This window comes from Heliangelus exortis, chromosome 2 (assembly GCF_036169615.1).
Source record: "Heliangelus exortis chromosome 2, bHelExo1.hap1, whole genome shotgun sequence".
Classification (NCBI taxonomy): domain Eukaryota; kingdom Metazoa; phylum Chordata; class Aves; order Apodiformes; family Trochilidae; genus Heliangelus; species Heliangelus exortis.
In genome coordinates this window covers 26,093,062-26,120,615 of record NC_092423.1, presented here as the reverse complement: position 1 = coordinate 26,120,615, position 27,554 = coordinate 26,093,062, and the positions used below count along the sequence as shown (strand labels likewise).

The following is a 27,554-nucleotide window of genomic DNA, read 5'->3' as shown; positions in this document are numbered from 1 at the left end:
ATAAATTTTCAAAAGAGGAAAAAGGATCAGCTACAGACAAATTCTTTATCTATTGAATGCTTGAGCCAGCCTACAAGACTGTGAAAGAACTTGATTAAAGCTGTGGATTTAGCCAGTTTGCAGGAAAATCTTCCTTCATGAAAATTAAAAACGCTGAACATTTTTTATCATGGCCTCTCCTAACATTTCCTTTCGTCTAAGCATCTTGAAGAAATTTTTAAATTTCAAAGATGATAAGAATCACTTTATACAAAAGCACCACTTACCCACAATAACAAATCCATCTGCTTCTCTCTCTGGCACTGTAACCTTCTTTGAATCTTGATTTTTTCGGAAAAAGCTGAACATTGCCTCTTTTTTTTTTTTTTTGTCTTCTAAGTCGTTATCTAAAATGCAGACAAAACATGATAAATAAATATAAGAGAACAGAACTTAGTGCAAGAAGTTCACACCATGTCAAAGGCCACATACATGATATTACATCTTAATGTTAATTACCAGGTTGGAAACATGATGCATTTCTATGATAGAGTATCTTGTTGAGGTAGCAATTGAGATAGGGAAAAAGAAAGGATAGAAGGCTTTTCTATAAAGTTATGGAGTAGAACCATTAAAAAAACCAGCTTCAACCTTTCTGAAATACAGTGAAAGAAGGCAATTCCCTTCAGCATTTATCCAGCATGTTTCCATATTTTTCTGATACTTCAAATTGTTGTTACACAAACTTTCTCATCAGAGTTAATTCTATAGCATCTAAACTTTGAAGCCCAAGCCACAATCCCATAGAACAGGCAGCTCTATAATGCAGGAAAGTACTTGAATGAAGCCAACTGCACTGATTTTCAATCTTGAGTATCTGTGCATCAATTAAAAAGACCAACCCACCCACCCCTATAATATTAGCATAGTAGCTCTTTTCACTTTTCAAGTTTGCAGTCTCAGAGACAGCTTAACACTTGGGAGTATTTGATTAACAGTTACCACTGATTCCCTTAGAAGAAACTGTAACAAAATCATATGTTGCAATTTTTTCGTAACAATAATTCATTAAAAAAAAAATCTTCTGGAATAGCTACAAACTCGGAGTTCTGGACAGCTTGAAATGCACAAGGACACCAGCAGGATAAAACATTAACTGCAAAGGATTATGCTCAGTATCTCCTCTCTCAAGATGGGAAGATTACATAGATGAAATTCTGACAGCTTAAGAAGGACTAAATCATATTAAAAAACCCCATGAGCATCAGCCAAGATAGAAAGGAAAATCCTATGAACCACAAACCACCATGGATACATCATGATGCATTCTTCTAAGCAAGTTCTCTATTCTGAACTTGAAGATGTAGACTCAAGGAAGTTTCTCCCATGAAAAGCTATATGAAAAACTTTGTAAGGAAGCATCTCTCTTCTGAGGAGCAACCAACAGAACTACACAAAGCATTTATTCACAAATTCAGCTTATTGAGAGGACTACCTCTGTACCACCACCTCCTTCCTATCTTCTATATAAATGGCATCACTGAACTTGGCAAGTGAGAGCCTCCCCAGCCTCCTCCCTCAACAGCAGCTCTGTCAGCAGCACTGGAACAGTGAGAAAGGAAGGGGCCACCACAGCAGCATTCACCTCTTGGAAGTGTGGTCACCTTCAGTCCCCAAGGGCTGAATTCAGACCACTGGAAAACACCAGCCTATGGAGCAGCTGTTGGCCTGGCTGAAACACGCTGCATGCTGAAGGCAGAGAGGAAGGTTTAAAAGAAGGTACATGAAGCTCTTTGCCACAAAAATACCAATATAAAGTTGGGAAAAGTGGACCAATGTAATTTCAAGTTGGAAGTAGAGTTTGAGGAGCAGAGTCTTGATTTACTTTGTACACACCAACATTTAAAGAAGGGACTGACAGACTGATAGCAATGTCTAATGTACACCTCCAAAAGAGGAGTCCAAGCCTAGAGAAAAGACATGTACAGTGCCAAGTTTTCATAACATTAGTTCACACTAAATTGAACAAAGAAGCAACTTTAGAAGGTGGGAAAGCGAGGAGAGTGCTACCATGTAGTGCTTGGATTTAAAAAAATAAATAAAAATCCTTCACATCACAGACATTCATGGTGCCATAAGCAAAGACTTCTTTTTCCCTAGCTACTAACCTGCAGCAATTAACTGCACAACCAGCACTTACCACTCACCAGATCATCAGGACTGCCTCACCTTCTGCTGTTAGAAGCAATAGAAAACCCTTCCATACTTCAGATGACAGAAAATCCTATATGAAGTTTAAACACTGGCTTTCAGGAACAGTATAGAGAAAGAAAATGGCAATAGTAGCAATGATTCAAACTGTGGGCTGGTCAGCTACTGCCTGCTTATGCTGTGGCAGTGCAGTTCCTAGCAGCCACACATACTACACTAGAGTACACAAGAACAGAACAAACCATCCAGTCCTAGGTATAGAGTGTCTTTTTTTTTTTAAAAAAAAAAAAAAAAAAAAAAAGGTTACTTATCTGCATTTTATTCCTTTTTGCTTCTTCTCCTACCAGACCATGTAAAATACATCTAATTCCAGTTCTGAGAAGATTATACAGTAGAAACTCCTAATTACCTCATTTATTTGTTACCTTCCCCCACACCCAGGCTCAACACATGGCGCCAGCAGCATATTCCTTTTTCAGCCCTCAGGGAATAAGTCTTCTCCTGCTACCAATTAAGGTTGTCAGTCCCATAGCTCAAGAGGTAAAAACCTGTGCTGTAATGCTCAAGAGTCAGGTTTCTGCTCCGATGATGTATGAAGGAGAGGCAGTTGTGGAACAGTTTAAAATGCAATTTTACCTTTATCCTAAGTACACACCAAGAAGAAGGAAAATCAACTTGATGTATAAAATCTTACAGCTAGTTTTGGTAAAGGGCCAGATTCCAGTCAGCCACTTCAGGTGCCAGAGCCACGGTTGCTCCAATCACTTTTTTTATCTTTGAGATCTGCATTACTCTAGTGTTCAGCTCTGTCACATAGTGTTCCCCTTCCCTTCTTTCTTGAACAAAATCAGTATATATATGCCACAAAAGAGTTGTATAGCAAGCCATGCATTTGTTGTCTTATAAATCTGAATATTTAACACACCGAAATGTCACTGCTTAAAGAACAACAAAATTTATCTTTCTTACAGCCATGAGGCTTGATCTTTACTTTGTAGTTTTCAAGTTTCTGAAGTAGCTTTAACTTAATTCCTCCACCACTGGTATTTCTCAACCAGAAAACAAAATAAAATCCCATCCAGTCTTTAGCTTGAAATGAGCAAAGAAAATGAAAGAAAACTCAAGCATCCCCTCAAGTTTGTATGCTGCTAAAACCACTGGTCTGACAATAAGAAAGTATTATAATTAGTGATTGTGAATGTTGGGGAGGTAGTAAGGAATCCATGCTAAGAAGTCACACAAATGTGGTTAGTGAAGCTGTTTCTCTCTGGGTCTTCACCCCTTAGTAAACAAAATCTGTGCTTGTGTATCTCAGGTCTGTGTAACCAATGTGGGGGAAGGAGCTCACCAACTACTACTCGTAGTATTTAGTACCTTCACCAAACACGGTATTGAGTTCTACATATTGAAGAATGACTAAAAAATATAGGAGGGGCACAGAAACAGAAAGTAGAGCTGAATACAGTAAAGCACAGGTAAAGGAAAAGCAGTAGACAGTGCTGGGACATTTGTGATATTTGGTCTCTGAAGAATTTTATCAACTGTAGTACTTCAAAAGTAAACATAAATCTCTCCAGCAACGGGAAAAGCAACCAGTAAATTTTGGAATTACACGTTAAAAACAGAACAAAGCCCCTGTCCAACAAAAAAACACAGAGTTGAATGGAAACACTCGTGCTCTTAAAGATAAGAACACAGCTGAAGCACTTGCAGAATCAAGCTGGAGTTTTATTACTTGCAGATAAGATGAGATTCCAGTTAATGAAAACTGAGAACAAACAGTTTCTGCATCATTTTCATTTCAGAGTGAAAAATGAAACCTGAAGTCTGTGGACCAGGATGCATGGTCACACAAACTAGAGAAAAAAGCACTTAGTTGTGTTTGGGTTTTTTTTAAAGCTGTCAGCACAAATCACAGAAAATACACCCACCATTCAGAGATAGTACCACGTTCCTGCAGTAATTTCTCCTATATAGCACAGTGCTTTTCCCTTCCAGATGGGATTAATTTTATTTCTATAGGAGACCTGAAATTGAATTCACTGCCTAAAGATAAAAATCTCCCTTGGTTGCAATTCCCTTCTCCTCATGTTTCCCCCTCACCAAAAAGCGAACACAATTTTTTCTTTCTCCAGTCTCAATTGCTGGTAGTTAAAAATAATGCTTTTGGCACCACTTCAGTCATTAGCAAAGAATAAACAGCAAACTAAAGCAATTCTGTGAGGCTGAAAAAAATAATTTGTTTTTCTGTGAGGCTCAGAGAGCATAGGTGGGATTGGACAAAGATGAGTTACAGAGCTGCACAAAGGGGTTAATTTATTCCTCCTGCATTTTGTCAGTCTCCTTTGAGAAGAACTATGGGTGACCTTTGAGCCAAACCAATACATTACATACAATACAATTTTTCTATACATTGAAAGTCCTAGCATATTTAGCATTACTTTTCAGCTTTTTCTTGCTTGGTCACAAGTGGCAAAGGGAGAAAGGTAATTTAATATTAAAACCACCGAAGATGTAGACTAAGATAAAGAGAGGCTACCCAGGAATACAGCAAAGCACTGCCAGTAATTAGATAAAGGATGAAATGAGGTCAAAACAAGATACAACACTGACCTGAAAAAAAGAACCGGAGTAATTTCACTTCTAGCAGTTTAAGCTATGTCATCTACGAAAGGAGAAAAGAGAGAGCACCAGAGCAATTCTCTCTCCCTTTTTAGCATCTGCTGTGATTCACCAATAAAGCAGTAATCAGAAAAAGAACAAGATGTTTACAGCCCTGTACAGCCCTGCTTATGACATGAAAACAACCAAGAATTAGAATATCCATGTCAAAAAGATTTCCCTGCGACACCAAAAGGAACAGTTTAAAAGCTTTTGCCTTAGTCTGAGTTACCATTTGAAGAATAAAGAAAAAATATGACATATAATTTCTTTTATCTGACTTAACATTAGTTGTATTCCTTTAGTTTGTGCTTCTTGAAAGCAGAAGGAATTAAGTGTCAAGAGAAACACAAATACAAAGAAAGGATATACACATAAGACTAGCAAAGCCTTTTTTACTTACACAGGATATGAATATTGTTTTTTAAAGTTTTCATAAATGTAAGTGTATCAGAAAAGCCAAGAACCACGCAACCCAAATTACCACAGTATAAAAACACTCAAAGATGCAGGATCATAATAAAGCAACCACAATTGAGTCTGACAATGAAAGCATAGATGACAAAGATGAAGCCAGGAGTTCAGTAACAGTACTCAAACCAATGCCAGCATTCAAAATCCTGAAGAGAAAAAATTCTAAAATAATAATATATGTGCTTATTAGATGCAACACTCAATAGGTTAAAACCTACTTCTTTCCCTGCAAGCAGCTCTGGTTTTGACTGCAAACCTTAGACACCAGCTAAGCATAATGCAGACATACATTTGTAAGAACATAATACCAAATGTGTTCATAACAACTGGGTCTTAAAGGTGTCAGACAAATAACCCTAGAGAAGCCACTTTGCAGCAGGCTGCTGCATCTTGCTCCAATTGTTACCTTTAGGAGATCTCTCCTTTAAAATCTTGGGAGATATGCTAAGGAGATGAAGACATTCTCTAGCAAATAAACCACTGAAGAGGTAAATGACACGGTGACACTGAAGAGATGACAAATAGCAACATTGCATCGAAGATACAACCCCACAGCATTCTTCCTGACAAGATGCTGGTTCTGCAGAGATTTGCTTCCATGCCCAGCCATCACAACACCAACCCAGCCAACTAGCAAAACCTGCTTTGTGCTGGTTAGCAAGCTGAACTAACCCACAGCTGGTTAGTAGAGACAGGCAGCACACAGGCAATGTTGGGATCACTCTTTTAACCTGTAGTAGATTTCCTCAAGTATTCCCTAAAACACAAGTCCTGGAAATGGAAAGGAAATCAGAGAATGGCTGTCATTCAGAGACCATCTTGTCCAACCCCCTGCTTAAACGTGGTACCCTAGATCTGATTGCCCAGGTACTAGGTCCAGACAGCTTTTGAGTATCTCCAAGAATGGAGACCCCACAACCTCCCTAGGAAACCTGTGCCACTACTTGCTCACTCTCACAGTGAAAAAAGTGTTTCCTGATGCCCAGGGGGAACCTCCTGTGTTTCAGTTTGTGCTTGTTGCCTCTGGTCCTGTCACTGGGCAGCACTATCTCTGTCCTCCAGTAAATCCGCATCTCTCTGGCACTCAGAACTTGGACCCAACACTCCAGATGCAGCCTCAGTGGTGCTGAGCTGAGGGAAAGGATCACCTGCCTCATCCTGCTGGCAACACTCCATCTATTGCTGGCCAGGATACCATCAGCAGCCACCTTCACTGTAAGGGCAATGGGAACCTCTCCACCCAAGGGACACTTGGGAAGAACACAGGGAAAAAGGCAAAGCACATAGCAAGAGCACCATATCCAGACAGGACCTCTGTCTCACGTCCACCAGCTGCTCTCTTCCTGAGGACAGAGTGTAAGGTCTTTAATGGTGACATGAAATTAAACTAACAGAAAACAACACAACAGAACAAATAAATAGTTCAGTTTCAAGCTGATCACCTAGTCCAATTGCCAGGAGGCAGGAGTAACTAAAAGTCCTCCAGGGCCACCTAAAATTTAAAGCATGTTATTGAGGACTTGGCCAAATAAACACTTTAGGAAGTGTTTAACGCCCAGGAAGCTCATTTCAGTGTCTGACCCCCCTCACAGCAAACAAATGTCCTCATGTCCACTCCAAACCCCTCCCTGGAGCAGCTTCGAACCATTCCTCTGCAGTACAGGTAGCAGGGAGATCAGCACCTCCTCTCCGCTTCCCCTCCTCAGAAATCTGTATTGTAAATGTAACATTGAAAGCTCTACCGCCCCTCAGCCGCCTTCTCCCCAAACCAAGCAGCCCGAACCTAACCGCGGTCGGTAAAACAAGCGAGGGGCAAGGCACGGGTAACGGGAGCGCTCGGCTTGGGCAGCGGTGACCTGAGGGGAGGAAAACTCCAGGGGAGGGGGAAAAATGAGGCGATTTAAGAGAAAAGGACTAAGCGACAGGGTTGGAAGGGCTCGGCTGGGCCGCGGCAGAGTCACCCACCCCGCTGTCACCCACCGCCCCATCCCGACGCCACCGCCGCCACTCACCGGCCTCCGCCTCCGCTTCCGGGTCGCGTCAGGAGAAAGGGAAGTCCCGCCCCGCATGTCCCGTTCCTTTTCCCCCCCTTCTTCCTCCCTCCCCAAAAGGAAAATAAAAAAATTAAAAAATAAATAAATAAATCCCTTCGTTGCCAAGGGTAACGGCGCCCCTCCCCTCTCCAAAGGGCGGGAAATCGCGGCGCCATGGGGGACATCCATGAGGTGCCGCGGCAGCGCATCGCCACCGGACACCTGGCGCAGAACATCGGGCAGCCCGTCTGCTTCGTGGGCCGCATCGAGAAGGTCCGTGAGCTGCTGGCTGCTGCCCTTTGGGCCGAGCCTCTCGGGGTGGGGGTGGGGAGGAAGCCGTCCTCCTGGCCCTGGATAAGGCCTTGCCCGACCGGGGTGCGCTCCTGGCTGGGGGGCTTCGGGCGGGAGGGAGCGGGGGGAATGTCGCCTGGCGCGGGTCGGCATGGAGGAGGATGGGCGGCGGGTCCGGTCCGGCCCGGGCTGGGTGGGGAGGCAGCCGTAAGGGCCGGGTCTGTCGGGAGAAATCCCGCTGCGCAGTTGTGGTTGAGGCGCCTAAAGCTGTGATGCCTGAAGCTGCCCTCCGAGCAGCCTGACCTGCTGTCCTCTGCAGATCCATCCTAGTGGGAAGCTCTTCGTGCTCTCGGATGGAGAAGGGAAACACACGACGGTGGAGCTGAATGAGCCTGTAAGTTAAGGAATACTTTAGAAAATTTTGGTGTTACCTCTTGTGGAGCACGGAGTTTTTGTCGGTTCTGCAACCTGTGCATGCCTTGCTGGGATTGCTTTCAGTCAGGAAAAAAGAAAAAAAAAAAAAAAGAAATCCCTGGTTTCTCCCGTATCCACGTGTTTGGATATACTATTATCTTCCAGCTAACTTGCAGTCTTTTATAAATGAACCGGTTTGGTCTTCAACAGTTTTCAGATGGTGATAAGGGAAAGAATTCATTCCTTGTCAGACATCCCCGTTCGACTGTTTTGTCTTAACTCTGTTTCCCAAAGAATAACGTTCATTTATTAGCTCTGTTTCCTTTCACTTTCTCCTCCCTTATATTACTGCCCTTATGTGCCTAACAATGTTTTGTGAAGATAGTCCAAAAAATACTATATTCTGGAGTCTTTTGGGTTGACATTTCTCTAAACTATTTAGAACACTTATCATAGCGTTCCAATAGGTGCCATAGTTAGCTTGAAGCATTTTTTTTCCAAATAATGTAGTAACTTGAGCAGTTAATGCAATGGGTCTCAGACATTTTAATAAATACATTCTAGTAAATAATGCACAGAAATACAGCTTTCTTACCATGTGCCACTATGGAATTATACATTGGCATTCTCTCTTTTTTTTTTTTTAATAAAAAAACTTGTAATCAAAGGATTATTTTCACTGTAATGGTAAATGCTCTTGTTTAACTAACCATGTGTGTAGTCTTTCCATCTTTTTGTCTGAATGAGTTGCTAAATGCTGAGAATCTGGCAATTTCCATGAGAAATAATTGGACAGGAGGATACTCTCTGAATTTCAAGTCAGGAGGCTCACCTTATTGGTGAAAAATGCAATTTAATCTTGTAAAGAATTTTGTGAAGCTTGCTGACTTCACACTGTGAGAAAATGTCATTCCTGCAAGTTCTGCCCCTACCTCTTTATTAAGCTCATTAAAAGGTTTCCTGCCTTGAGTTGTTACATCTTCAGATGTCAGCATATGACCAACAATTCCACAACTTTCCAGAACTGAGTAAATGGTCAAATTTCATAAAAACATAGCTGCAATGTTAGGCAGTGTGCAACATGTATTGTTACATAAGGGAGGAGAAACTGGTCCGTACAGAAAGAAACCAGGCTAGGTTCACTTCTCTGGTTTGTCTGATTAAACTCAGGAACTTCTAGATTTCCCAGCCAAAATGCTTTCTAACCTTTTCCCTCCTTCGTTTGCTTGTGTGTAGTTCCTCCTTTCAACAGAGAAAGCCAGAATTGTGGGGAGGAGATGGAACCTATTGCTGTGTTCCTGGAAACTTGCTCTATAGTTAAGTGAGTTAGATAAAGAAAAACATTACTGAAATAGTACTGCACTCTTAAAATTAGTATCTTAAAGAAAGAAAACATGTTCAAGCTATATGATTTGGGAGTAAAATAAAATTTTAACCATTTCTCCCCCATTGCTCAACCAAAGGCCTGTTATTTTCAGTGTTTTTGTCTTTGAACAATTACTGGCATATAACTTAAGAAATAATTTCTGATTATACCTCCCGAATCTGGAATACTGGAACTGCTTTCTGGCATGTGTGATACCTCCTTAGCTCTTACAGAGTTCTGTTCATTTAAACAGGTATGGATGCACTATATTAAAAATATGAATCCTTCTGCTCATTTTATTCTAGATGACTTGCTGTTGAGTAATTAAATTACATCATTTTATACACTTAGAAACTGGTATGTTCTCTCCATTGCTTTGTGTGTGTGTATTTTAGTACTGAACTGGCTGTTAGAAATCCAAGTGTCTCAATGCTTTTGTGTTTTTTTGTTAGGGGGAGAGGGACAGGGATGTTCAGTAGTACTGTTTTGTTTGACATGGACCAAAATCTGTTGTCATGAAGTGACTCTCAGTTGTCAGGAGTTCCTGGCTTAAGTACTTTGCAGTTGAAACAGCAGCTAATTTAGTGATACTAGTTTCATATTTGATGTTTTCTAGCTAGATGAAGAGATCTCAGGAGTTGTTGAAGTAGTGGGAAGAGTAACAAATCAGGCAACCATCATGTGCATGTCATATGTCCAGTTCAGAGAAGACAAAAGTCCATTTGGTAAGTAAGAATAGACACTATGAAAAATCCATTTTGTATTCTGAGGTCTTCTTCTTCAAAAAAGGAGAGCTGCCCCATTGATGATTTTTTCTTACAGACAAGGTCTTCCTCAAGCCTCCAGATATTAAATAGAATGTAGAAATTGAGAGTTTCATGGGAAAAAATTCAGTACAAAATATACTTTATTACTGCCAAACTGTAGGGACTGACTCAAAGCTGGAGCCAGTCTACATCATGGTCTGATTCTCCCATTCCCAGCCATGTGGTTCTTGCCTTGCACAGGATGATTGTGCACCTAGCAGGCCTAAAAACAACCCTCCAGAATGCAAGCAGTGAGAGCATGGCTGCCTTAGGAAAATTGGAGAGGATATGGGGCACTGGGAATGCTTTAAATTAAGCAGTGCTTTAATGCTGTCATTTGCTTGTGAGTGATTTAGCTTCTGCATTCTAACCATTTTCTTTGTTGCCTTTCAGATCTGGAACTCTACAATGAAGCACTAAAAATTATTCATGAATTCCCTGAATACTTCCCATTCGGCACTGGGAGGAACAATTGATTTTTCTTACTATATATTTAGAGCTCCATAGGGGACAGCAGTACCATGGTTTTCTTGCCTGACAGCACGGTAACAGTTGCATTTATTTCCAACAAATATACTGTTATTTGTTCCAACAAATATGCTGTTATATGTGCCACATATGGCCAGTGAAGAGTGCTATCTTTGACAATTTATGCAGCAAGAAGGAGAACACTTCTGTGGGTATCTCACTGTCTGTATATATTTAACCCTTTTGCATCCATGAGGAATATTCTCTTGCAGGACTGAACTTGCTAGAAAGTGAATTTTTTTTTTGGCATCTTGGTTCTAGGAGACTATAGAAATCTTGTATGGTAAACATTTGGTGAGGTTTTAATGTAAAGACTTTTAAAAAAAAATCCATTTGCTATGATACAAATTTATGGAAAATGGGGAGGTTATTTTGCATCTTGTAAATGGTCTCGTCTCCAATTAAAAAGATCATACTAAATTTAACTATTTGTGTCATTATTACATATTAAGAGTGTTCTTTTCAGTGACACAGGGTGACTCATGGGACTCTTAACTACAAGTAGCAGGATTCAGCCAAAGTGTCATAATGATTTTAACTATGTAGACTTCCACACAATTCCCAGTTTTGTTATTATCCTGTCTATTTGAAGCACGTAGCAGAATGTAGCAGAACCAAAGTAAAATTTTGGAAATGTTCTCTGTGAATTAATAACTAAAATTTTTCTAAGTATTTTTTCAAAAACTTGTTTATAGCAATGTTCATTAACCTTTCATACAAACAAATTTTAGGTTTAATTGTAAGATTGCTGGCTTTATGCTATTTATAGCCACCTCCATTTTAAGTCAAGGAATTTCTTTGTTTTAAAGATTTATTTATCAAAGTTACTACTAACTGGGTGGATAATCAGATCTGCAGGTGCTCTGTTTTACTCCTGTATTCAGAAGACAATGACACAGTTATTGTCACTGGAAAGAATTTTTGAAGTATGAGTCAGTTTCATACAGCAAACAGGAACACAAGGTCAGCATGACATATCCAGCTTTGTCCTGCAGTGCTTTTATTGCTGTATTGCTGCCTAACTGTACTCAGTAAAATAAAAAGGCATTGTTAATAACTGCATGCTTGTTTTCCTAGAATTTAAGTATTTTGTACTGGGCACTTTATAAAACTGCATGTACATTGTTATAGAAAATGTCATGTGCAAATAGTTCTTGGTTATCAAGAGTATCCTGGCCTAAAAGAATTGTCTGCTACCAGAGGGCTATAGGTAGCACTTTACCCCCAGAGAACACCTTGGTTCTCTCTTTTGTGGAAGTATTTGAGCACATCTGCGTGATAAATATTAGTTTCCCCTTGTCTCAAAACTCTTCTTGTCTATCCACTCCCTTAATGATGATACCTGGCGAGGCAAGAAGTGTGCAACTAAATGTTGTCACTGAGTTCTTTTCATTCATCTGCTCCTCCAGACTGCATCAAGGTTTGTGACTCCTGGGCTGCAGTAACAAGACAGCAATGCAAGGAACTATAAAATATTCTTGATATTCAGGAAAAGTAATGCTGGGGTCATATGTGCACTTACTAGGACAGCAGTGTGGGACTGTACTCACAAGATAAAAGTGTTAAGAATCAGACCTTGCAGATAATAGTAAGGGAAACAGCAGCTCTTTGGGTCACTGATCAAAGGGGAGTCACCATGGCAAATACATCATAAATACCAAAGAGGGATGTCACCATAACCTGGAGCTGTAATGGAAGGTGTGAATAGGAGCTGGTGGCTTCATGAGGAGGACAGGAAGGTGGGAATGTCTGGGAACCTGGGAGCTGAAAGGGAGGGGTATGAATTAAACAACATAATCACAGCTGACTGAAGAAGTTCCTGTCAGTGGGAGCTGGACAGCCTTCTGCTCCCTCTACACCTGTGACTGACACCTGGGACCTATTTTCCAAACAGAAAACAGTAAATGTGAAAGTAACTGCAGCTGATGAAATGTCTGCAGCTATATTTCTTGTTAGAAGACAACAAATCACCCCCCAAATCACAGCTTTATTAATTTAAATGCAAAACGGGAAAAAAAGTCAGATCATTAAAAAAAAAATAACACCTCTGTAAATTTTACAAACAGTGTAATTACTGGCCTGAAAGCCTGATTACCAATTACAACAGCCAAAACTGGTAATTATACTGTGCCAGAATATGCATATTCCAAAACACTTCAAAGACAGGCTGATTATCAAAGTGAATATCTAATCTAATGAAATGATAGAATCTGACATAAACAAGCATAGCCAAGTTGAAAATGTTACAAATGAGTTTTCTTTACATAAGAAAATGAGGTGTTAAGGTAGTAGCTGCATTCACCTGGACATGAAATTTATCAGGAAAACTTATTAATTGTTACTACAGGGGAATAAAAACATATCCTTGACACTTACAAAACTTGTTTTATGGAAATTAAGATTTATTGCCTGAATTTATATAAATAGGGTATTGTAAACTAAACCCGTTTACATTTATAAGTGGGGGACATTTTGAAGACCTCTTCAACAGCAACATAAAAGTGTGCAAAAACACTGGAAAGAAAAATAAATACTCTAACAAGAAAAAAAAAGTAACCACTTCCCCATGCCTAAAAATATCAATTACCTCTTGGATTTTAACTTAAAAAAAGGATCATTGTCAATTAGGCAAAAAAAATTAGATCAGAATACATGTAGCAGATATATTACATTAATGCTAAATCTGAATATATAACCAGAGGTGCTGACTGTAATTGTGTATATCTACAGAAAACATTTCCACATTTTATCTTGTTGCAACTACACTAGAATACTTAGAACTAATGGTATATTACAATATATTCTCTTAATACACCCATTTTCACTGTCCTGGCAATACAGTACCAGTTTATTGCTAGCATTCTGTTTAATATTTCATAGCACATGTTTGTTTTGTAAGTTATACACTGTTTCTACTAGGAAATAAGCACACACCAAGTAAACTGATGTTATTATTACACACCTTAAAACAGGTTTGGTTTTCCCCCTATTTTTTTTTAATTTTGCTGCCTACAAAATGAAGAACAAAAATACCAGTTAGTTCCTAGCACAGCTGAACCAAGTTAATAAATAATAGTTCCAGCTGATAATATATCTAGAACTAATTGCCAATGACCTAAAATTGTGTAGCATTCTGGGAGCTGACTGGCATCCACTGGTGACCCGAAGCAGGACTTCCATAGGTTGATTTCACATATCCCAGCATATTTCAGAAGTATGGGGAAATGCTTCTTATCCAAAAGTCTTCAAATATTTTTATACTCAAAACTCTGCATGTAGTTTAAAACTTAAATATTTACAAATCTCCAGACCTTGAGATTTCAGATCGTCACAGTACTACGTTTAAAATTACTCAATCAAATGAAACCTCCTATAGTTTACCTGCACTCTGCACTGAAACAGACCCATGACTTTTCTGAAACTCTACTCTAAGATACAGACTTTGCTAGGAGGAAGAAACTCCAAATTCTTTAGTATTAAAATTCACATGGGCTAGGTATGTAGGTAAATTAAAGAGCAGTTTAAATTGCAAAGAGACTGCTTTACTATTAACCAAACGTGGGAACAAAAATAAATGATTTTTCATGCAAAATAAAAATCTTTGGAATACAATTAACAGTGGCACTTTGAATGAACTTAAAACAAAACGATTGTTTGCATAAAAGAAAATGTGATTAAACAAGAAATGGAGGAATCCACAGCACCATTCTGCAGTCTTCTGAAGAACACTTTTCATGTGTTTATTTTGAAGCCCCACGTTCACTAAACAGAGCATATAAACACAGCTTTCTTTGGAAAACAAGAAAAAAGGCTGATCAGCATTACCCTGAAAACTTTATTTGAAGTTTTAGCAAACCCAAGGTGTCCACAATTCTGGGATCACTTTTGTACTGAATTGCTGCAGTCCTCTGAACAAGGACCACACACTGTATACCCAGAGGCTCATTTCAGGAATACCCAGTTTCTACCAAGCACAGTCACACACACATCATTTTACTAATCTGACAGCAATTTATTTTTTCACAGTAAGTCACAAACGACCTTTGTCTGAAATATATGCTTGGATTAGGATGGACATCCATTAGAGAGCCCCACATTTTCAAACATTATTCATGCCTGGACAGTCTCTGCTGGAATGAGATTCCCTGTTGTGTCCAGTTGCATACACTTACAAGAGCAGGCAGAAACCGGGCACTCAGTGTGATCTCTAGATAGCAATAGCAGAGACAAGAAAGAAAGAAAAAAGGTAAGATAAAATTAACAAGAATTTTGTAATCTATACACTTTATAAAGTATGAGCAGGGACACAATGTATCAGGAAAACTAAGCAGCATAGTTAAGTTTTGCATACATTCTAAACAACGAAACCTTATAATGACAGATAAATCAAAACAGGGCAAAACAGTCCTACTCAGGGCAGCATGCAGGTGAAATAAGAAGATTTTAACATCAACTTACCTGAACCAGCTCAGCATATGCCCAGCATGTCCACCATGTCTACAGTTGTGACACCAAGTAAACCAGTTGTTGAACTGGGCTAACTTCTTGTCTTTGCTAAGATCCACTTTTTCATCTGACTTGGATCCTCCTGTGCAGAGGCAAACCCACCCCCAGAAATATGCCTGTAACACATTATGCTTAACTTGTATTTCAGTCCCAGAAACACTACTAGAATAAATTTTGAATTAGGAACATTATGTCAATAAATGGCCTGATTTTAAAGAGAAGTCAGTAAAATTATTACACAGATAAGAACTGGTAGAAAGCCAAAACAAGAGTTATATTGCTGAGCTGTTGTTTCACATCTTACAGACACACTAAGCTTGCCTAGTAAAAAAATTTTACAGACAAAATCTTTTCCAACACTGATTTATGTTCCAGTGATTGATCTACATTCCAGTGAATTACAGGCTTGTTTTGCAAGTGAAATGCAAAAATTTCATTTGCAAATGAAATGTTCTACTTCAGGAAAAAAAATAACATACGTGCATTTATTTTTTAAAAAAAGAACAAAATCTAAGTTGTGAATTGGAGCATTTACAATATACACAGATCAGTGAAAGAATGACAAGAAATATATAAAAAGGACTGCACAGCTGCTCATGGCTCTATACCAAGACTGACCTAAAAATATATACAAACTCAGGTACATTTGGACCATGTACAATGCTGAGCCCAAGCCACTTAGAACCATTTTCTATTCTGTGACAGCATAACCCACACATTCTTTCATACTACCACATGCAATTCTCTTTCAGCTAAAAATCAATTCCAAGACTTCTGTAGTGTCCCTAAAATTTGTCTCAAGAAACTCATTTCCTATTTTAAAGTCTTACGGCTCACCATGCTGACCACCAAAACACCTGAAATCTTTGAATCCTTTAATCTGTCTCCCTATGGAATTTCACTGTCAGAGCCAAGCAACCATGCTTGTCTGACACCAAAGAACTGAGACACAGGTTTCTTCATAAAATCAGATGGGATGTGAACAAGTTTTCAGTTATGGTATTCCTCCCTCAGGAAGACAAGTATGAAGATTTACAGTATGAGTATAAATATAAAGGAAAAGGTGCAACAGATGATGTTCCAACAGGAACTGCCTAATTAGGCTTCTAGCTAGTACTCCACCTGGATAACTAAAATCCACTGTGTCATACCTGGACAACTGGAAACTGGTGTTCCCATATTTATCAAGCAAAGTGCACAGCGAGGAAGAGGTTTACGGCAGCCAGGACAACTGGTAACTTTTGACTTGGTTGGTGAGCCACTGACTCCATATTGGCTGAAGCCTCGTCCCTGATGAGGAATAGCTGAGCAGCTGTAAGAGATTGATTTCCCACAGAAGTTGCAACTCACAAACACCTAAAAAGAACAAAAGCCCATTAATTTTTTGGTTCTGTTCCACTTTGGCTACAACCATGAGTGAATCTGTTCAAGTTTGCAAACACTTCCTTACCAGATATTCTAGAGAATGCCCTGGGAAGTCAAGACTACTTGTGCAGGAATAATGTCTTAGCATCTTGCCTTACAGATGAGGCACACAAACCCAAGAAGTAGGCCTTAGTGATGCCCACTTACTTTGAAAGTACATAAAACATGCACAGCTGCTAAAACTTGGAAAGGTACTACTGAAGATGATAAAAAGCTTTACCTGCAGTAATGAAGTTAAATTTACTCTGCTTCAGGAACAAGTAAATCTGGTCTCTCCCTCCTTATAGTAAATTGACCCAGTCTAGAGTGCCCAACATGAGAATTCTCCTAATAATCTTTATCTGCATACCACAGGTTGTGACTGGATAGCAAGCAGCACATATTCTTAGCTCTTCAGGGGCTATTTATGTTCATCACATAAGGAAGGAGCTGTTATTATTAGATGATGATGCCAATGATTATTACATATGACATTGTCATATATAGATATTACTATTGTAAGTAGTAGGGATGCAGTGCTCCTTAAGTTGCTTTAAGTTACGTGAATTCAAAAACAGAGTTAATTAGAAACCTTTGGGATCTTAGACTTGCAGTGCACTTCATGAGCAGATGAGAGAGCAGAAGGTGTTGTACTAAGATAAGTGGCTAAAAATGCCACCAGTTAAGCAGATAGCATTTGGACAGGGCGTTAGTTTTTGGTTTAGCTTATGTTCAGAACTGATAACAAAAATTGCTGCTGCTCATTTGGGTCCAAGGGATTCAAAACAGGTTGGCATTTGATATTTGCTTCCATTAAAACAGAGACAATTTGAACTGGTTCTTGGTTTAATTCCTTGGTTTCTGCATCTTCACCATGAAGCAATATTCAGCTGGATGATACATCTTTACTTTTGTTTTTCAACATGGGAGGAAAAAAAAGTTCCTCCAGAAAAAGCCTTGAAAAGGCACAGTTTCTGAAATACAGCTTTAAAAGAAAAGGGTTTAAGAAAAAAAAACCCAAACACTTGAATAAAAATAATAGGAAACTGATTTCCTAGGTTAGACATGAAGTTCAGCTTCGTTTACTTTAATTCTGTACTCTCTATCAAAACAGTTAAGTCCTTTCTCAAAAATTACTTAAACAACCAAAAATACCCCAACATGGCTACTTTTGGGGGGCAGCCTTAGTTGAAATCTTTCTTTTGCACATAAATTCTCATGAAAGCCAGGCTGTGTCCAGCAGCTTCCTTCTAAAGAAGTATCAGGCCACTTTTCTTCCCTGGGCTAAGCATACTTCATGCAAGAATGACATTTACCTGTGCCAAAGGTTTTGAACTGGGGTCCAGCTTACTCCTATGGATATCGAATTCTGCACGTTTATGCCAAAACCTCCAAGCATCTAGAAGATTCCTGTAGTTCTCAATCCAGTATTGAACCCTCTCATCCTTAAGTACATCTGATGGAGAACCCTAAAGCAGGCACAAAAATATATCAGACACACTCTAAAGATACACAATACATATTACTAACTTTTTAGAGGACCTATAGAAAATACTACAAGATATGAGAAATAATGCAGTGTAATTTGTCTAGAAAGAGATTTTCTAATAAACTGTACTGTGAGTTTGATGAAAATTTGCTTTAGTGTGCCTCTCTAGCTGAAAATACCTATCCTGCCATGTCCTACTAAAAACTTGAGTCTATTAGCTGAAGGATTATAAAATTCTGTCACATACCAGAGCCTGTATCATTGTTATGATTACATACAGAATTACACACAGTGCTGGCAAAAGCTGTAACTAAGGGCCATGACAAGTTCATCATAAAAAAACCCAAAAAACAATCCCTACAAACAAAAAAACTGTTATCAAAATCCTGAAGCAAAAAGTGTTTGAAGCCTATTAATATACACATCAGCAGTAAGCATGGGAACAGATAACTCCAGTTCAGCTAGAGAGGATGACTTTTTTTCTTTTTTCCTCTTTTACCTACTGTCTCCTCAAGCAATCTCACACTGAAAGAGTGAAGATACATGCCTGTCACTGAATACTTCAGGTGATTCCATAAAACAGGCACAATATAGTCATAAATTCCTATGCACAATATTTTTTAGCCCATAAGATTCAGTACCATACTGCTAAAGAAAATATGCTTAGTTGTCTTCTATAAAGATTTATTTTAGAATGAAACACTAACCTGTAGCATACAATAGCTTGCTGTCTGGACATCTCCAGTCCTGTCAACATAACTCTCCATCAAGTCTACTCCATCCTTTGTCAACCCTGTTAACAGTATTCCCTCTAAATTCCCAGCATCCTTCATTTCATTTGTCAGCTTCTCAATAAACCTGTTCAGCTATAAAAAAAAAAAAAAAAAGTTACTTTTGCCATCTGGTATCTGTTCCTAACTCAATTATGTTGGCTTATGTCAAAATGTTCAACAGTTGGAGAACTTTAAGAGTCTTCTGCTAACAGAATAGTGTTTGCTGCATCTAACAAAGGAAAAGGTATATAGGTAGTTCCACTGTATTGACAGAATTAAAACATTACATATTCCTTGAATACTTCAATGGATTTAAACCAATACATTCTTGATGTAAAACCAAGCCTTAATTCAAAAGGAGGTAAATATCTGGAATTAAATACTAAGAATAAGTACTCTCCAGTAAGACAATTAATGCAACAACATTTAACAAACAAGCAGGTAATCAAGATTAAAGAAAAAAGAGACAAAAATCAAGCTGAAGGTACAAACTGAAGACCAGATTATACCATACCTTATAACCGATTGACAAGAAAAAACTAAATCACTCACTGACTCTTTTCTTTCACTGTTTACCCCTCCACCCCAGCTTTTCCCACCTCTAATGAAAACCCAGCCTTACATTTTGCTTAAACATGCAAGCTCCAACTTACTTGAGCATCATTGAGGAACTTGCAAGCAAATGCCACTCTGTCTCGTACGGCTACGTTGTTTTCATACTTTGGAGAGAAAAATGGGAACTGTTACCATCACATGCAAGCTTCCGCTTTCTCAATACATTGGAGAAGTCAGAAGTTTGAAGTATTGTATACTCTGATAATGGATAAAGAAAGCATTGCAGCTGAAGAATGCCAACGTTTATTATCAGATTGTTTATACTCAGGTACAGGTATCAGCTCCAGAATGTGACTCCTGGAACAATGTATCCAAGTGGCAGAAAGTCTGCTACAACAGGGCTTACATTGGTGTAATTCCAGATGCAGAAACTGCAACACAGCTTGGGCTGGGCTACAGCTCTGCTAGCACATACAGCCAGGAGTCCCACCAAGTCATGGGGGCAAAAAAACCCCAATAAACCTTTGTTTACACTAAATATAACTACTGTAACCACTGGATTCCTTCCTAAAAATCACAACTAAGCCTTAAAAACAAATATCCAGCACATGGATTTATCACAATTACATTGACACTCAATGTGCAGCAATGCCATAGTACTTACTTGCTGCTTTCTAATCCTTTTCTTTTTGGTCTAACACTCAAGAAAAAAATTCTTGACTCAATTCATTCTGGTACTTAGCTGTGCCCACATGCATTCCTCCTGGTATTTACAGAATAGAAATTGTGACTGACACCACTAAATGTGCATTGGCAGATGTGCATGGCAAAATCTTTATCATATATATTTCAACAGGTGTCCTTTAAGTGAAAATTAAAAAACCTAAAAATGTATAGTCTGTTTCCAACTGATCAATAAAAACAACTATAAAAATTATTATACAACACATAGAACATGAACAATCTCCAGTGCAAAAAACAACACAAAACAAAAAACACTCTGGTTTCTCTCCTCATGGATTCTTCCTTTATTTAATACCTTAAAAGCATCATATTATGACAACTGTGTCTTCAACAAGTTTAGGACAATTACCCTGTTGCATTACAGAAGTCCTCTATTGAGCTAATAATTCCAGCCGAATCAAGTGTTCTATGATTCTATGTGGTTCTCTAACCAAGGACCAAGTATGTTACCTCTGAAAAGGCTCAAAATATCTCATAATTAAAGATCTTGTTTACTCTTTACATAGCAAGTTTATACTAATTTCAGATGTGAAACTATTGGTTACTGTTTCACCACACTGAAATTATTTTAACAAATAGTCAAGGAACAATAAAATGCAATTCAATGCAAATAATGCTTGATGAAAGTTTTGTGAACTGCCCTGCCCTTACTCTGTTCTGTGCATTTCCATTATTAACCTCCATCTCCCTTTTTCTTCCTGCTGAAATTATCTGGATAATGTATTTCTAGTGGCTTAAGAAGTGAACAAGGAAAAAAAAAATAAACCAGAATTCTTTTGTGTGAACTCTATTGGTTGCTTATGCATGTTTTTATAGACTCCACTGGCTAACACAATGTTCAGTAATATGAGGTGTCTGTTTAGGAGGAAAAAATGGTATCTGCCAGCATCAGCAGAAAACAATACATTTTAATCTGATTAATTAATGGAGTATACAGCACTCCACCTACATGTGTGCATGTGTACAAATAAGCACCTATTACCTAAAGGAATTTTAATGTAGGAGAAATTTACTCACCAAAACACCATCATATGAGCCAGACTCACTTGTCAGGAAAGCAAACATAGCACACAGGTAGGGATTGTTCAGTTGCAGCCTTAGAGTACTGCACATTTCTCTCCAAAGTGAGTTCTTCTCATCTGTATAGCCCGATAGAGCCATTGCTACTACATTGAGGTTCAGGTCACCTGGTTTATTGAAAACAATTGAGGAAATATTATTCAAATTAAGGACATAATGGAATAAAGTTTAAATTGTAATTGAAAACACCAATTTGAAACACAACATTTTATCAGAATGTAAGACAAAATGCAGTAGAATTAGTGCTAGCTAAAATAAATGGGGGTACAATAGCATGTTCTAGTTTCTCAAATGCCTCTCTTCAGGTAAGTGAACAGCTCTAAAAGTCACAAGCCCACATGCACAACAGCCTGGTTCTGTTCTTTTCAGATAGTTTTGAACTTCTAAATTGCTATTGCTATTATAAAAGATTGTCATAACCATAATTTATATCCACAAAAAATTAAGAAATATGATTGTATATATAGCCATCACTTAACAGATCTAGCCAGAGGATGACAATTGCATTTAGCAGTTACAAGTTAACAAGTTTCCCAAAATCATTAAAATCTTTTTAATCTAAGTATTCACTCTTTCAGAAAGTTCAACTTCATTTTTTAATTTGAACATTCTGTGTCTCCACTCCTAGCCTTCCCTATGGAAAGCACACACATACTTTCCCCATGCTAAATAGGGGCAGTATTAAAAATAAAATAACCTTGAGAGCTCCCTGGATGTCTGACATACTCATTTTAGTGGCAAGACAGTCCTCTAAATTCTGTAAGAGAACACTGATGCAAATCAGAGCTGTGGGAGCAAGAAAACAGAAGAAAAATCCCTTCATCTCCAGGCTCCCATATCTTACCTTTTCCCTCATGCATTGCAACTGTTACCAAATATTACTTCAAAGCAAATGTTTTCTGCACACCCTGAGTATTACCCTGAGCAATCAGATCTAGATAAACACGTCCTGGCTCATTGCAGGAGCGTTTGGACTAGATGACCTTTAAATGTCCCTTCCAATCCAAACTGTTCTCCAATTCTATGATTATACATTTCAGCTATTCCAAGCTGTCACATTGGTGGAAAAGTGCATATGAGCCAGACTCACTTGTCAGGAAAGCAAACATAGCACACAGGTAGGGATTGTTCAGTTGTAGCCTTAGAGTACTGCACATTTCTCTCCAAAGAGAGAAAAGTGCTGCCCAACAGCAGCAGATCCATGCAACATCTAGCCAAGACAATTCCATTAAAATAAAAGTGTAACACTTTTCTGATGTATGTATCAATAGGAAATCCTGAAACATGCTATCTATTTTAACCAGACAGTAAGGCACATGATAGTCTTGAGAAGTGAAAAATCAGTATTTGTCACATTGTCAGGCCTCAATGCAACCACTTCCAGCAACTATTCTGTAAGACAGCAAACATCTTTTCCATATTATGTTCCATAATTCTGTTTACAGAAAGAAACCTACCAAGGTGATACGATGCCAAAATAAAAGATACTGAACACAATACTCACCTTTTCCTGAGGAAGCCCCTTTATTTAGAATTTGTATTGCTCGCCGTATGTCCAAGTTGAAAAGTGCTACAGCAGCAGCTCTCTCCCAGTCTCCCTCCTGTTCCAATGAGTTTAAAAAAGGCTCCACATCTAAGTCTGTTCCCTTCTTTATCCATCCACAGAGCTGCAAAGCCAAGGATCTCTCCTCACTCAGATACTGAATAATATCTGCCTGTCTATCAGCTCCACTTCTGCTCTGCCTGAGGTTCTCTGTTGTTCCTAGAAATAAGAAAGAAATTAAATTATGCTTAAATTACTATTTCAGCTGCAATCACATCACTTGGATTTCAACCATATAGTACAAAAGCTGAGTATCATATTTTAGTACTTCAAACTAACAGAGATAAAAATTCTGTGGTGAGGGGCAGATACACAAAATTATTTTGACCTCTGAAATTGTCATATATGCCCCACTAAGTCTTTTTTGTTTCCTCTGCCTCCTCAGATTTTGGAGGTTCTTGTTACACTTGAGAGAAGTGATCAGTATGTCTGATCAATCTGAAAATACATAACACACAGTCAAGCACCTGCTCTACCAGTTCTCCACATTCCAGCTTCCCCACTGCTGAAGAGCTGTTTGGATTTTTTTGGCTCTAAGGAGCATAATAAGACACACAATGAATACAGAAGGAAAGATTCAAATAGGAGGTTATATAATAAAAGTTTCACTGAGCATGAGAAGCATAATGTGATGCATCAGGGGTCACTACCACTTCAGGTTACTTAAACATCATTATGTAAATGTATTTAGTACATCAGCAGTGGCTACAATAAAGTGACCTTCCTGGAAAAAGACCCCTGTGGGGAACTTGGAAAAACACAACAGTTAATTGGGGAGCAAGAATTTTCAGTGCCATAGTAAAAACTGTCAAGTGTTTGAAAGAGTTGAGCTGAAAATTTACCTCTGAGGATATTTTGCTTTTGTGATTACTGACTTTCCAAGAACAGTGGAAATTCTGGAGATTACTGTAATATAAACTGTTAACTCACATCTACTAAAACACACAGACATACTTGGTTCTTGTATTTTCAAAATAGCCTCTGCCAATAACTTTTAAAGACAAGCCCATGAATGCATCATTCTGTAAGCAAACTATATTGGAACTTTGATCAAAGTTGGAGCAGTCTTACCCAAAGATGACTTCACAATTGATTTAATTCCAGCATAAACTAAGGGACCTTTGTTTCCTGTAAGTTTTTGATCCATATCTTCAGTATACTGCTTCATAAGTATTTTCATGTATAGGAAGCTTAATTTTTCCCAAGTGTTCAAAATTTTTTTTTAAATTTTAAAGTCACATTCTATTAACATAGGCAAAGTATTTACAGGATGTAGTGTTATATTTAAAGACTTCCATGCATTTCATATAAGTGGTTTACATAAAAAGGCACAGAGCTTCTTTAGGATATAGACTACAGTAAGATAAAGGATATAATGCAGAGTGTACCAGAGGGATTTCAGCTGGAGATCTTCATTTCCAGCTAGGAGGTGATTTCTCCAAACTTGTTCAGTATCCAGACCATACCTTGACAGAGCTCTGAGCCGCATTTTGGTGGCTATGTCTTTTTCCAAGGAACTTGCCTTTCCTTCCTCTGTACATTCATATAGGTGTCGTCCACAAGCCCACATTAAGGATGTGACTGGACTCCAGGCGAGGGAAATTCTTTCAAAAACAGTGAAGTCAGACATAGTCCTGTTGGGAGTCACCACCACCATTCGGTTTTGGCTCGTGGGATGCCAAGCAAATGAAGCAATGTAGTTCTCACATGGCTGGACACTTCTTTCAATTATTGTGGGCTCAGTTTCATCTCCAATGGGGGTGGGAGTATGCTGCATGTCGTACAGCCTAATGATGTTACTATCCCTTGTTAAGGTAGCTAACAGTCCAGTTCTTGTTGGGCACCAGGCGACTTTTGTTAAGGGTTTTGGTTGCTCTGTCAAGGTCAAAACTGGCTTTTCAAACTTTCTTAAATCCCATATGGCCACCTGACCTTCATAGAAGGAAGCTACACGATCGTGGAAATAGGGATCAACCGTCACCCCTTGGACAGCCTTGGTGTTTACAAATATTTTTTGGCTGGTGTTCCTCAGATCAAAGATGGCCAGATTCCGGTGCATTCCAGCTAAAAGCAGCTTCTGATCCCGTGGCAGCCAGCAAAGAGAGAGACAAGCATCGTTCTGCCCTAATTCATACAGGGGCTTGGTCACCACCAGCCCAGCTTCCTGCTCTCCTGCTGAAAGCCTCACTTTCTCCGTGGCAACCGCCGTCTCCGGGGCGTATTTGCTGCTGATATCCCAGATCAACACTGAGAAATCAGCCCGATGTTTATCCAGCCCTGCAGCGAGCCAGTTGCTATCCAGGGGGTTCCAGGCCAGGGTGTTGCACTGCCGCGCGTGCTTGGGAACGAACTCCTTGCCTATCAGATCCTTGCATTTTGAGTTGTGGTCCTGACCCAGGCTCGTCAGCACCACTCTCCCGTTGGCCTGCCCGACGGCCAGGAGGCACTCGGGATCATACTTGGGATACCAAGCCACGCATTTCATGTAGGGAGTGTCCGAGTTGATTGACAGGAGGGTGGCTGTGGTTTCTTCAGACAAGCGCAAGGAGCCCGCCTTGGGCTCGGAACTGACAGCAGAGTCAATGTGATACAGGCTCAGCTCCGAATCGCACACGACAAACCTGTCCACGTGGTGTGGGGCCCAGAGGATGTCAGGTTTGGAGCCACTCATGTTTGGAGGTTAATTTAGGTGGGATTTAAGCTCCCGTGAGAAGATCCGGCTGATGTCCATCCGTATGGCAGCTGCTGAGAAAATTATTTATTGAACGTTATCAAACCCCAAACTCTTTCGTCATCCAAAATGATCTTTAAACAAATCATAGAATCATAGAATTGGCTGGGTTGGAAGGGACCTCAGAGATCATCAAGTCCAACCCTTGATCCACTACCGCTGCAGTTACCAGACCATGGCACTGAGTGCCACATCCAGTCTCTTTTTAAATATCTCCAGGGACGGAGAATCCACCACTTCCCAGGGCAGCCCATTCCAATGTCTGATCACCCTCTCAGTAAAGAAATTCTTTCTAATGTCCAACCTAAACCTCCCCTGGCACAACTTGAGATCGTGCCCTCTTGTCTTGCTGAGGGTTGCCTGGGAAAAGAGACCAACCCCCACCTGGCTACACCCTCCTTTCAGGGAGTTGTAGAGAGCGAGATGGGAAAATAATTCCCAACAACTTTTACCACAGACACGTTTCAGGCCAAACCCTGAATCCTCTCCACAGCAGCAGGCTTTGTTGTTGCTGGGATATCCCCACTGAGACAGAACGACCATAAACACCCACAAAATTACAGCAGGATTTGCTGTGTTTGCAGCACCACACCAGTGCCCTTCCGTAATTATGAAAGAAGGAGTTAAAATGAAATACGATGTGGCATAACCTGTGGTTGTGCTGCTGGTAAAGAGCCACTCCCTAAAACATGCAGAAGAAATCTTCCCTGCCTAATTGACAGGAACTAATTGACAGAAATGAGAGTCCGTCTGTTGCTTCTGAAGTCTGTTCCACGGCCTACAACGCCTCGCCTTCTGAAATGATTTCTGCAGGAATTCCATTTTTCAATCCTCACATTATTCTCCTGCTCCAAACCCCACCTTCTAATCCAGCACTTCCTTGTCTCTATTTACATTCGGCCCTGCCGGCGACCCCCCCCTCCCCCCGTCCCGGCTCCTACCTGCCCCGGGGGGCCCGGCCCGTTTCACCGCTCCCCACCCAGGGGCAGAGCCGCGGAACGAGGACGGTGCTGGGAAATAACCGGAGGGAGAGCAGGCGGGCGGACGGGTGTCCCTCCACCCGCTTCCGCCGCAGCCGCTGCCGCTCACCCACCCCCCGGCGCCCTCCGCCACCACCGCGGCCGCCGGGAGGGCGGCGCCCGAACGGCCCCGCCGCCCCAGGAGGAAGAACGGGCGGCGCCCGAGCTCTTCCGGTTGCGGGGGCAGCGGGGAAGGAAAAGCTGCGGCACTTCCGGCGCGGGGGGAAAGGAATGGCGGTGGCGCTTCCGGCGGGGGGGAAGCGTCACTGCTTAGCGCGGAGGTGTGACATCACTTCCGGCCCCGGGCCGCGCCTCGGTGGTGGTAGCTGCGAGAGCGGTGACGTCACGCCCGGCCTGTGCGGGCTGCAGGGTGACGTCAGCGCTGTGGGCCTCTGACGTGTGCAGTGTGCGCAGGGCCCGGGAGGGGGTGTGGGGTTCGGTGGGGCTGGGGAAGGGCCCGATGAGGCCTGGTGCTGGTTCCTGAGAGGGCCTCAGTGCTTGCTGTGGCGTTGCTTGGTGTGGCCGGGCCCGAGGAAATGGATGGAAGCTGCGCCAGGGGAGGTTTAGGGTGGATTTTAGGAAACGTTTTTTTCACTGAGAGGGTTGTCGGGCATTAGGAACAGTCTGCCCAGGGCAGTGGTGGAGTCGCCATCCCTGGGGGTATTCAAACAGCGTATGGACCCGGTCTGTAAGGATGTGGGTTAGTGGTGAGCTTACAGGGTTGGCCAAAGGTTGGCCTCGACGATCTTGAGGGTCTTCCAGCCAAAGATGTTCTGTGTCATCTGTGGAAGGTTGGTGTAGAAAAGTGCCAGGGGCTGGCAGTGGGGAGGAATACCACGTGTTTACACGTGGGTGAAAGTGACTGCAGCTGTGAGCAACTGAATGCT

The 27,554-nt window shown here is 40.4% G+C and overlaps 3 protein-coding genes across 7 annotated transcripts in view; 1 reads left to right on the top strand and 2 right to left on the bottom strand.

Annotated features, from left to right (window-relative positions):
- UMAD1 (UBAP1-MVB12-associated (UMA) domain containing 1) overlaps window positions 1-7,403 on the bottom strand; it is a 78,328-nt gene extending 70,925 nt beyond the window's left edge. The window contains exons 1-2 of one of the 5 annotated variants that reach the window (XM_071735318.1): window positions 7,338-7,403; window positions 267-386 (exon numbers count right to left, since the gene is read on the bottom strand). In XM_071735318.1, the coding sequence (XP_071591419.1) occupies window positions 267-348 (82 nt within the window). In that variant the 5' untranslated portion in view covers window positions 349-386; window positions 7,338-7,403. Of the gene's footprint in view, window positions 1-266; window positions 387-4,803; window positions 4,856-7,290 lie in introns of those variants that run through there. The other 4 variants (XM_071735322.1, XM_071735321.1, XM_071735320.1 and 1 more) reach the window with 4 other exon arrangements.
- RPA3 (replication protein A3) lies at window positions 7,363-11,188 on the top strand. The gene is made up of 4 exons (XM_071735324.1): window positions 7,363-7,631; window positions 7,969-8,043; window positions 10,046-10,154; window positions 10,629-11,188. Exons 1-4 carry the CDS (start codon window positions 7,533-7,535, stop codon window positions 10,709-10,711), a joined length of 366 nt encoding a protein of 121 aa, XP_071591425.1. The 5' UTR covers window positions 7,363-7,532; the 3' UTR covers window positions 10,712-11,188.
- Window positions 11,189-14,754: 3,566 nt separating this feature from the next.
- On the bottom strand, window positions 14,755-26,850 carry MIOS (meiosis regulator for oocyte development). Its single transcript, XM_071735299.1, has 11 exons — window positions 26,590-26,850; window positions 24,292-25,659; window positions 23,989-24,087; window positions 22,819-23,076; window positions 21,252-21,421; window positions 19,589-19,654; window positions 18,870-19,028; window positions 17,990-18,142; window positions 16,421-16,625; window positions 15,222-15,351; window positions 14,755-14,970 (listed from the first exon to the last, which is right to left on the bottom strand). The coding sequence occupies exons 2-11, from the start codon at window positions 25,586-25,588 to the stop codon at window positions 14,874-14,876; spliced, it is 2,634 nt and encodes an 877-aa protein (XP_071591400.1). The 5' UTR covers window positions 25,589-25,659; window positions 26,590-26,850; the 3' UTR covers window positions 14,755-14,873.
- Between the last annotated feature and the right edge of the window lie 704 nt (window positions 26,851-27,554).